The 12420-nt window shown below is 41.2% G+C and overlaps 1 protein-coding gene across 1 annotated transcript in view; it reads right to left on the bottom strand.

Annotated features, from left to right (window-relative positions):
* CFAP61 (cilia and flagella associated protein 61) overlaps nucleotides 1-12420 on the bottom strand; it is a 273562-nt gene that overhangs the window by 772 nt on the left and 260370 nt on the right. Inside the window, exon 25 of the mRNA XM_032592605.1 lies at nucleotides 8888-8978. Within this exon, the coding sequence (XP_032448496.1) occupies nucleotides 8888-8978 (91 nt within the window). The remainder of the gene's footprint in view (nucleotides 1-8887; nucleotides 8979-12420) is intronic.

The raw sequence follows: 12420 nt of genomic DNA, 5'->3' as shown, positions 1-12420 counted from the left end.
AACCGACTGAACCACCCAGGCGCTCCTGTTTTAATGAGGACATCCACATTGTTGGGCAGCCATCCCCTATCCATGTTCAGGACTTTCTCATTCTCCCAAACTGAAACTCTGTATTCATTAAACACTAACTCCCCATTCTGCTCCACCAGCCCCTTGCAGCCACCGTTCTACTTTCTATCTGTGACTCTGACTACTCTGGGTACTTCATGTAAGTGGGATCAAACACTATTTGTCTTCTTGAGGCTGGCTTACTTGACTTGGAATAATGTCTTCAAGGTTCAGCAAGAATAGTAACTTTAAGTTCTTAATATTCAGATAAAAGTTATCTGCAGATCACACTTGTTTTAAAAATAAGAAGGAAGTGATTAAGCATTTTACATGAAAACTTCTAGATGGTTTACTTTACATGGTTATAGTCCTCTCTCAAGAATAGGATTTTATAATATAAAAGAGAGAGGGAGGCAAACCATAAGAGACTCTTAAATACAGAGAACAAACTGGGGGTTGCTGGAGGGGTGGTGGGTGTGGGGATGGGCTAAACGGGTGATGGGCATTAAGGAGGGCACTTGTTGGGATGAGCACTGGGTGTTATATATGTATATATGTAAATGCAAATTTGTTGACATCTTTAAGACAAGGCTCAGAGAGAATAAAGTTATTTAATGTTGATAATCACATGCCGTGCATATCTAAAATGTAGTAGGGAATTTTCCAACATTTTATTATAAAATACTCAAACATAGAGGCAAGTTGGCTGAATTGTACATTTAGCACCAACACACACACATGGCTAGATTCTACGGTTGAGGTTTACCCTATTTGCTCCATCACGTATCTGCCCATCGATAGGAAAGTTGTTCTACAATGCACTCCACTAAGGTTTGAGCTGTGTACGTTCTGAATACCACAATAATTCCAAATGACCCTAACAGCAGACTCACGGGGACTTTGGTGCTATATTTCCTTGAACTTCCAATAATTTTTATTTTCAACAGAAAAAAAGTAGGCGACTTGCAGATCATTAATTTATTAACAGTCAGAATTTTACAGATGGGAAAATAGGTTCAAACTATATGGAAGCATAACAGAATTATTTGGTTCTGTCAGTGAGACACTGACAGAAGTCCTGGAGATTACACACACATCACTTGAGAGAACAGTCAGTGAGGCTCACTGGACTTCGGATTTAAATCAGCTCAACGAAACAGTGACAGAAAAAGGCACCTGATGCCCAGGATGAAATATTAGAGGTGCTGCCAGCATGTCCCCAACATATCTTCCACAACACACACAAGGTGTGTTCTTTCTTCCTTAGTTTTTCAGGAGAATCGTAGCAAACAAAAACAACACTTTACAAAAAATTGTAGAATGGTGTATGGTGCTGTTCTGACAGTGCGGTAAATACTGTAAAATCACAAAATGGAGCTTTTAAGTTTACCTAAGACAAATACCGCTCTAGACTGTAAACAGATTTTTGTGCATTTGCCTCTCACAGTGTGTCCTCTCTGTATGACCATCTCCCTCCCATGTGACCATCTGCCCCTCAGTGTGACCGTCTTCCCCCATGTGACCATCTCCCTTCTCAGTGTGACCAGCTCCACCTCAGGGTAACCATCTTTCCCCATGTGACCATCTGTCCCTCAGTGTGATCAGCTCCCTTCAGTGTGACCATCTATTGCCAATACTTGTTACTTTTTTTTTCTTTCTACTATAGCCACTCTAGTGGGTGTGAAGTAGTATCTCATTGTAGTTCTGCTATGCATTTCCCTAATGATGAATGACAAATCTTTCCATGTAAATGTTTTTTACTTCTGGATTATCAATTTTATTCCATTGATCTCTGGATCTATCCTTATGCAAGTACCATGCTGTCCTGGTTACTGCTGATCTGTAGTAAGTTCTCAAGCTGCAAAGTGTAAGTCATTCAACTATTTTTTATTCTCAAGATTGTTTTGGCTATTTAGAGTCTCTTGCATTTTCCTATGAATTTCTCCATTTCTGCAGAAGATGCCATTGGGATTTTGATAGGATTACATTAAATTTGTACATGGCTTTGGGGAGTGCTGCCATCTTAATTATATTCAGTCTCCAGTCCATGAACACAAATGGCTTTCCATTTATTTAGGTCTGCTTTAGCTTCTTTCAGAAATGTTTTGAGGTTTTCAGTATACAAATCTTACACCGCCCACTTAAATTTATTCCCAAGTATTTTATTCTTTTGGATGTTATTGTAAATGGAAAAGTTTTTCTTAAAACATTTTTTTATTTTAATTTTTTAAAAATTTACATCCAAGCTAGTTAGCATATAGTGCAACAAAGATTTCAGGGGTAGATTCCTTAATGCCCCTTACCCATTTAGCCCATCCCCCCTCCCACAACCCCTCCAGTAACCCTCTGTTCTCCATATTTAAGAGTCTCTTATGTTTTATTCCCCTCCCTGTTTTTATATTACTTTTGCTTCCCTTTCCTTATGTTCATCTGTTCTGTGTCTTAAAGTCCTCATGTGGGTGAAGTCATATGGTATTTGTCTTTCTCTGACTAATTCCGCTTAGCATAATACCCTCTAGTTCCATCCATGTAGTTGTAAATGGCAAGATTTCATTCTTTTTGATTGCCGAGTAATACTCCATTGTGTATAAATACATGACATCTTCTTTATCCATTCATCCATCGATGGACATTTGGGCTCTTTCCATACCTTGGCTATTGTTGATAGTGTTGCTATAAACATGGGGGTGCATGTGTCCCTTCGAAACAGCATACCTGTATCCCTTGGATAAATGCCTAGTAGTGCAATTGCTGGGTTGTAGGGTAGTTCTATTTTTAGTTTTTTGAGGAACCTCCATACTGTTTTCCAGAGTGGTTGTGCCAGCTTGCATTCCCACCAACAACGCAAAAGAGATCCTCTTTCTCCGCATCCTCACCAACATCTGTTGTTGCCCGAGTTGTTAATGTTAGCCATTCTGACAGGTGTGAGGTGGTATCTCATTGTGGTTTTGATTTGTATTTCCCTGATGATGAGTGATGTTGAGCATTTTTTCATGTGTCTGTTGGCCATTTGGATGTCTTCTTGGGGAAGTGTCTATTCATGTCTTTTGCCCATTTCTTCACTGGATTATTTGTTTTTTGGATGTTGAGTTTGAGAAGTTCTTTAAAGATTTTGGATACTAACCCTTTATCTGATATGTCATTTGCAAATATCTTCTCCCATTCCATCAGTTGCCTTTTAGTTTTTCTGACTGTTTCCTTCACTGTGCAGAAGATTTTTATTTTGATGAGGTCCCAATAGTTCATTTTTGCTTTTTTCTCTTGCCTCTGGAGACGTGTTGAGTAAGAAGTTGCTGCGGCCAAGATCAAAGAGGTTTTTGCTTCCTTTCTCCTCGAGGATCTTGATGGCTCCCTATCTACATTTAGGTCTTTCATCCATTTTGAGTTTATTTTTGTGCCTGGTGTAATAAAGTGGTCCAGGTTCATTTTTCTGCATGTCGCTGTCCAGTTTTCCCACCACCACTTGCTGAAGAGACTGTCTTTATTTCACTGGATATTCTTTCTGCTTTGTCAAATATTAGTTGGCCATACATTTGTGGGTCCATTTCTGGGTTCTCTATTCTGTGCCATTGATCTGAGTGTCTGTTCTTGTGCCAGTACTATACTGTCTTGATGATTATAGCTTTGTAATACAGCGTGAAGTCTGGAATTGTGATGCCTCTTGCTTTGGTTTTCTTTTTCCAGATTGCTTTGGCTATTCAGGGTCTTTTCTGGTTCCATACAAATTTTAGGATTGTTTGTTCTAGCTCTGTGAAGAATGCTGGTGTTATTTTGATAGGGATTGCACTGAATATGTAGATTGCTTTGGGTAGTATTGACATTTTAGCAATAGTTGTTCTTCCTATCCAGGAGCATGGAATCTTTTTCTGTGTGTGTGTGTGTGTGTGTGTGTGTGTGTGTGTCTTCAATTTCTTTCATAAGCTTTCTATAGTTTTCAGTGTATAGATTTTTCACCTCTTTGGTTAGATTTATTCCTAGGTATTTTATGGTTTTTGGTGCAATTGTATATGGGATCAATTCCTTGATTTCTCTTTCTGTCTCTTCCTTGTTGGTGTATAAGAATGTAACTGATTTCTGTGCATTGATTTTATATCCTGAAATTTTGCTGAATTCATGAATCAGTTCTAGCAGTTTTTTGGTGGAATCTTTAGGGTTTTCCATATAGAGTATCATGTCATCTGCAAAGAGTGAAAGTTTGACCTCCTCCTGGCGGACTTGGATGCCTTTTATTTCTTTGTGTTGTCTGATTGCTGAGGCTAAGACTGCCAATACTATGTTGAATAACAGTGGTGAGAGTGGACATCCCTGTCTTGTTCCTGACCTTAGGGGAAAAGCTCTCAGTTTTTCCCCATTGAGGATGATATTAGTGTTGGGTCTTTTGTATATGGCTTTTATGATCTTGAGGTATGATCCTTCTATTCCTACTTTCTCGAGGGTTTTTACCAAGAAAGGATGTTGTGTTTTGTCAAATGCTTTCTCTGCATCTATTGAGAGGATCATAGGGTTCTTGTCCTTTCTTTTATTGATGTGATGGATCACATTGATTGTTTTGCAGATATTGAACCAGCTCTGCATCCCAGGTATAAATCCCACTTGGTCATGGTGAATAATTTTTTTAATGTATTGTTGGATCCGGTTGGCTAATAGCTTGTTGAGGATTTTTGCATCCATGTTCATCAGGGAAACTGGTCTATAGTTCTCCTTTTTTAGTGGCATCTTTGTCTGGTTTTGGAACCAAGGTAATGCTGGCTTCATAGAAATAGTTTGGAAGTTTTCCTTCCATTTCTATTTTTTGGAACAGTTTTAAGAGAATAGGTGTTAACTCTTCCTTAAATGTTTGGTAGAATTCCCCTGGGAAGCCATCTGGTCCTGGACTCTTGTTTTTTTGGGAGATTTTTTGAATACTAATTCGATTTCTTTACTGGTTATGGATCTGTTCAAATGTTCTATTTCTTCCTGTTTCAGTTTTGGTAGTGTATATGTTTCTAGGAATTTGTCCATTTCTTCCAGATTGCCCATTTTTTGGCATATAATTGCTCATAATATTCTCTTATTATTGTTTTTATTTCTGGTGTGTTGGTTGTGATCTCTCCTCTTTCATTCTTGATTTTATTAAGGTCCTTTCCTTTTTCTTTTTGATCGAACTGGCTAGTGGTTTATCAATTTTTTTAATTCTTTCAAAAAACCAGCTTCCGGTTTCATTGATCTGTTCTACTGGTTTTTTTGGTTTTGATAGCATTTTCTGCTCTAATCTTATTTCCTGTCTTCTGCTGGTTTTGGGTTTTATTTGCTGTTCTTTTTCCCGCTCTTTAAGGCGTAAGGTTAGGCTGTGTATTTGAGACCTTTCCTCCTTCTTTAGGGAGGCCTGGATTGCTATATATTTTCCTCTTATCACCGCCTTAGCTGTGTCCCAGAGGTTTTGGGTTGTGGCCATTTTCATTGGCTTCCATATACTTTGTAGTTTCCTCTTTAACTGCTTGGTTAGCCCATTCATTCTTTAGTAGGATGTTCCTCAGTCTCCAAGTATTTGTTATCTTTCTAAATTTTTTTCTTGTGGTTGATTTCGAGTTTCACAGCATTATGGTCTGAAAATATGCACGGTATGATCTCAATATTTTTGTACTTGTTGAGGGCTGATTTGTGTTCCAGTATGTGGTCTATTCTGGAGAACGTTCCATGGAGAAGAGCGTATATTCTGCTGCTTTAGGATGAAATGTTCTGAATATATCTGTTAAGTCCATCTGGTCCAGTGTGTCATTCAAAGCCATTGTTTTCTTGTTGATTTTCTGATTAGCTGATCTGTCCATTGCTGTAAGTGGGGTACTGAAATCCTGTTGTTCAAGTCCCCTATTTCCTTACCTGGTTGTTCTACCCATTACTGAAAGTGAAATATTGAATTCCCCAGCTCTTATTTTAGAACCATCTCTTCCTTTAATTCTATCAACTTTTGCCTCATGTGTATATATATATATATATATATATATATATATATATAGGGGTTTTGTTGCTTGGTGCATATATCTTTATAATTGTTACATTTTTGAAGAATAATCTTGACTATATAAATTTTCATTTTGGTCAGTGACTCTTTGGTTAAGCTAAACACAGTGTCAGTGGATTTATAATCTGTTCCTCTTTACTTCCGTGCAAGACTCGTGAAATCTTACAATGGGTTTGTTTTTAAAATAAGTGATACATAGATTTGAGATGACTTACAATAACAGTCATAAATAATAGTCGTTTATTCCTTTCTCTCCATGTGGAAGTAGAGGAAAACTGATATGCTGAGCTATAGGATATCATAGTCAATGGGACTGGACTGCTGTACTTTCCTATAGACAATCTGGAAAGTAAAATGAAATGGGCTACTTAATCTCAATATTTGAGAAAAGGAATTACCATCATTCTCTAGTGAAGGCTATCCTCTTTATTTTCCTATTATCAGGCTCTCAAATGAACTCCTGCATATCTGCTTATATGAGTACCACTTCCACTGTCTGCCTGTCCCCACCACCATTACCTGTGGGGGCTGGCACTTACTGGAAGCCATTTTTCTGTGCTGTGTACTTGCACATATCCCCTCCTTCACTCCTCCCACAGCTCACTGAGTTGGGAACAGGTAGTCCCTGTTCTACAAGGATCTGAGCTAGAGGCAGACACTACTGCATGCAGTACCTCTTCCTGTGGCCTTTCCCACTTGACACATGTAAATGCAGAAAGCAGAGCAAGATCCCTTCCAGAGGTTTCACTTTATGGGAATCTAGAAAAGCCACAAGATGGTGGGGAAGTCCTTACTGTGTCTTCCACAAGTGTTCATGGCCACTTCTGATCTACTGAAAGGGCCTATTGTCTATGCTGATTTCATGCATAGCAAACTGACCCAGAGCAAATGTCTCTCCATGGATAAAAGGTTGAGGGTATCTCAGTGAGGGCCATGAAAAGCGATTGTTGTTGGGTTTGGTAGTGAACTTGGAAGGGTGAGAGGAAAGCTTCCCTTTTAAGCATGGCACCTAAAACTCCTTGGCTCTGTGTAAAATATTAACTGAGGAGCTCGATTCTGGGGTTTGGAAGGATTTAGGCACAGAATTTTGATGGGTTAACTAGAAAACTAATGAGTGTTTACTATGGTGCAGTAATGAGCTGCAGATTACATTTTGAGAGGAAGAGAGGGCTCTAAGGAGTTAAGTGAAATTCAGTCATCACCAGGCTTACAACTCAGGTTCATATTTCAACCTCAGCTGACTCCCTCACAGTTTTAGGATGAAGTGCAGGGACCCGTCTGACCCGTAGCTCTATATATACATATATATATATATCCAAATTTGAGTGCCTTTAGCATGGATGACCTTTGCATAGTTACAGTCCCCTGTGCCTCCCTCATGTACATTTACTTGCCTTGTTCCTATCTATGTGGATCCTAAAGACAACTGAGTTTGGTTTATATATATTTTTAAATTGTTTAACATTTTTATTTATTTTTGAGAGACACAGAGAGACAGAGCACAAGTGGGGGAGGGGCAGAGAGACAGAGAGACACAGAATCCAAAGCAGGCTCCAGGCTCTGAGCTGTCAGCACAGAGCCTGATGTGGGGCTCGAACTCACAAACTGTGAGATCATGACCTGAGCTGAAGTCGGACGCTCAACCGACTGAGCCACCCAGGCACCCCTAGTTCGGTTAATATTTTAAACCTATCTTTCCCAATCTGAATCTACTTCAGATTAGTAAGATTATTTAATCTTCCCATCTTGGATCCCAAGAATAAAACTGGGAAGGGGACAAGAAATGAAGAGAAGGTACCAAGCCACACAGTTTAGTCTGTATGGCTCAGTGCCTATGTTCCTGACTTTGGAGTGAGACATCCTTGAGTTTGAAGCTTGCTGGCCAGAGACTAGCTGTGTAACCCATGGCAGGGGCCTTTAAAGTCTCTTGGCTCCAGCCTCCTCATTGGTAAAGTCAAGAACATGACAATAGTGTCATGGTTAAGCAAGGCGGTGCAGGCAGTACGGACTCAGTGTGTGATCTGTATCTATGCTGCCCAATATGGAGCCCACACCACAGGAACATTTGAGGGTCACAGGTGCTCTCAAGTGGAAGTGATAACAGAGACGCAGTACTTGCCCTTTTAGACAATAAAACATGGTGGAAAAGTAAGCTGTGCCCACTGGGGCCAGCCCTTATCTGAGTGGAGCAAGGGAGAGTCTGCGATGGATATCTGACTACTTTGTGAGCACAGACACTAACTCTCCACAGCTTCATTAAGGAGTCTAGTGTTGCAAGAAAGAATTTAATTTAAAGCTTCACGAATATTTCACTACTTACACTGCAGAGTCAAATTTCTTGCTGAGCATGGAGTCTTTGGGAAATGTAACCTTCCAGTTAATTCCCTATCACTTTGAGACAGTAGTTTGGGTTATAAAAGGGGTGTGTCTGGGCATCTTACACCTTCCCTTTACATTTTTATAATAACACACAGACACACAAATATCTAGCAAATGGTGGGCAATAGGGCAGAAACTAAAGGCATGCAATGTTCATTCTTGAGAGCAAGTCGAAAAAACTCAGATCCGGTTCCCAGTCAACATCCCTGTTAACTGATCATGAAAATACAGTTACTTGTAAAAAGGAAAAAGAAATCTGCCTCTCATAAAAGGATTTAAATAATCCACTTTTCCTGAAATATCACTGTCTATGTTCACATACTCCAAATCTTGTTTATAAGAAGTACAGTTGTAAATAAAACCAAAAGGGGGAATGTAGAGAAAAGTCTAAATGACCAACAACTACAAAGTGCTTTTAATCTGCAAGGAATAACTCACATATCTATTAATCACTCTTACCTCCTTGGAGGTCAAGATCTGGCGTAACTCTTTCCTTAGATCAATAAAACGATCGTGAAACAGGGCCATGCACCATGGCTCCATGAAGTAGCTAGTGAGGAAAGAAAAGATTCAGTTAGCTGGAAACGCTCTCATTACCACTAATAAAGTATTTACCTGCTTTTTGCCTTTATAAATTACAGTTCTGGCCCCTTCGCAAGCGTTTGCTCATAAAATGCCTCGTGGAACAGCCTGGCCAATCAATTTTTTAAATGGATGTTCCTGATGTAAGGCCAGGTTCCATAATTACATTTAAAGTGGTTTAATTCAGAGCTGGGGCAAGACCCAGTGAAGAATCCTGATTTTATCAGAATTTAAAAGCCTGAAGACTTGTAAAGAACGGTGTCTCCATTATCTGCCCTCATTTGAGAAAAACAGATTGCAGGATTAACTGAACTGCTGCATAAACAAATTACATTTGGGTAGACAATAACACAAATGTTGTTCATCATTAAGGTTTCTGGATTAATAATGACCAGAAAAACAGGCCACCTCGGTGGTGTTGCAACATAGTCTCCATACAATTGCACTGATGCTTAATTGAACATCTTTTAGGAGAGCAGCTCTTTCGGTGTTTATATTGGCTAACTTTTCACTGAAAACCATTGGAGTAAATGCTTTGTGATGCATTCTTGGAGAACCAAGACGATTTACTGTTACTTTAGCTCTGATTTTATTTTAATGCTAAGTGTCTTGGGATGGGAAACATCACTTCTTTCACGCTGGAGACACGTTGATCACGTGGGTTTCACTGTTCTCTGGATGTGAGTTTGTTGTTCCCATTACTGCTAATTGATGCCATGTGTGTGCACCAGGGAAGAAAAACCTGGTGCCCACGTGCAGACGAGCACCTTCTGTTTTCCCAGACCTGAAGTTAATTCTTAGGGAAGGAAGTGACGAGACCCAGGGACGACTGAGGCCTTAAAGGACAAGTATAATGATAAGAGTCTGTGCTACAATCAGCATGGCACTCAGCTATATCACTTATTACCTATCACCTATTTGCTTGACCAGAATATGACCTAGTTTCATGCTTAATTACCTATTTTCCATTCAACTATGAATTCCACTAATATTTATGGAACATCTATTATGCACCCAGCAGTATTCTGGGCACAGGGGAAACAGCAAGGACCAAAATAGACCATCATCCCTGCCACTGTGAAGCTTATATTCAAGTGATAAATAAGTAAACATAAGGCCTGTTGGATGATGAGAACTGCTTAGGAGAAAACACAAGGCAGGCAAGGATAGGGGAGGCCAAAGAAAAGCTCAGGGAGGAAAGGCTTGAGGGCAGGAAGAGAGAGCCATGTGGAGATCTGGGGGAAGAGCCCTCCAGAGAGAGGGAACAGCAGATGTGAACACCAGGAGCCAGGAGTGTGCTAAGAGCACTCTGTGAGGCAGAGTGGAGATAAGAGCAGGGATTGGTAGGGAGGTGAGGTCAGGAAGGCGATGGGTGGGAAAGATGCTCCTGGAGGCAGCAGCCCAGTCAGAGCTGTTGTGTACAGCAGTCCTCTGTCTCCATGATTTCACTTTCTGCATTTCAGTCACCCGCAGTCAACCGTACTCTGGAGCAGGTGACCCTCCTCCTGACATACTGTCAGAAGGTCAGTAGTAGCCTCACACTACATCATAGTGCCTATGTCATTCACCTCACTTCGTCTCATCATGTGGGCAGTTTATCAGCTCACGTCATCACAAGAGGAAGGGTGAGTACTGTGTGATAAGGTGTTTTGACAGAGACCACATTCATATAACTTTCATTAAGTGTATGACTATAACTGTTCTATTATGTTATTGTTGCTAATCTATTAAAGTACCTAATTTGCAAATTAAACTTTATCGTAGGTGTGTATGCGCTGAAGAAAACATATAGGGCTCAGGACTAACCACGGTTTCTGGCATCTACTGGGGGTCTTGGAGATATTTCCAGCGGGGAAAGGGGGACCACTGTAATCGCTCCATGGCCATCCAGTTCAGCACTTGCATGCGAAAGGCATCTTATGAATCTTCACAAATGAATGAATGTACATTGCACTGTGTACATTCTTTCTGCCTGGCTCGGATTGGTCTTTCATTAACATAGAATAAAGTTCTGCTAAATAAATTGGTGACAGAACTCCGCAAAATGCCCCAAGACGGGAAGCATTATGAAAAAGAGCATCACTGGGAAGACTGGGAAAGCTGTATGTGAAATCAGAGCTCCAGGATGATCTTGCTAAGCCCCGCAGCAAGCAAGGCTGAGGATGTCAGGTGGGCACTTTGCGGAAATGTCAGAGGACTGCTCGCCTCTGAAATTACTCAAGGCCACCTAATTCTTAGTGAATGGAGCCAAATTGATAGGCATTCTGGCTGGGTTTCTGGGCCCCTACAAACCCTGGCCAACATCCAACATCCATCTAAGTCCTTAAGCAAAGGCACTGGTGCAGGGCTGGCCACCTTGGCAAGGATGAGCACCTTGGGGTGATGTTTTGACACATCTCCTCAGAGAGTAGCTTCTTGGACCAAAACATCAATTACAGCCTATGTCCAGACACTGAAGCATGGCTTTGCTAGGATGGTCCCTGCCTCTTAGATCAAAACAGCTTCTAGAAAAGCTTCAGGGAATTGTGGCTGTGCAAATTTTGAAACTATCATAATTCTTAAGTTAGGAACCAGTGGGCCCTTTTAAAAATATTTTTAATGTTTATTTTTTTATTTTTGAGAGAGAGGGGGGGGAGAGAGAGAGAGAGCGAGCAAGCATGAGCAGGAGAGGGGTAGAGAGGGAGGGAGTCACAGAATCCAAAACAGGCTCCAGGCTCTGAGCTTGTCAGCACAGTGCCAGATAATGGGCTCAAACCCACAGACTGAGATTATGACCTAACCGGAAAACGGAGTCTTAACTGACTGAGCCACCCAGGCGCCCCCCAGTGGGCCCTTTTAAATCTGTGGCTTCCTTTCCCCAGTTGCTGAGATGCCCCCTGTGTGTTTCCACAGTACCATCAGGAGTGCCCTCCCTCTTGGTTCCAGGGCCTACAACCACATCCTTCTAGGTGGTACATCCTCTCTCTGCTTTCCTGGTTCCTGCATGGCCCTGTTCCCACAGCCCAGGTACGGTTCAGGCAGTCTTCACTACTTGGCCCTCCTCATTGTTGGCTTCACAGAGGGAATTGTGGGGGAACCCCACTTCCCTAAGGTCACAGCCTGCCCAGTCTGGGCCCTGGCCCACCATCTAACACCCACATTCCCGCAGCCTCTGTCCACAAAGCTGAACACAGATGGCTGGAGAAGCAAGTGACCCTTAATCCTCTGAAAAGATAGTTGCTGAGCCCATCTGTAGAGTGCTTGGCAGGGGTGGAGGATTAGGGTAGGGGGTGGGGGAGGGGGGCATGAAGAAGAAGTTGGATGTTTTTGCAAATTATTTCTTTTGCTGTCTTTGAAACTCTCCATGCCTCTCACAGCAGTGTCCAGCAGTAACAGCACCTAGGTATTTGACCACCTCTATTCTCATCAAA

The sequence above is a fragment of the Lynx canadensis genome, chromosome A3 (genome assembly GCF_007474595.2).
Source record: "Lynx canadensis isolate LIC74 chromosome A3, mLynCan4.pri.v2, whole genome shotgun sequence".
Taxonomy (NCBI): domain Eukaryota; kingdom Metazoa; phylum Chordata; class Mammalia; order Carnivora; family Felidae; genus Lynx; species Lynx canadensis.
The sequence above is the reverse complement of the archived record's forward strand: the minus strand, read 5'-3'. Positions and strand labels throughout refer to the sequence as shown.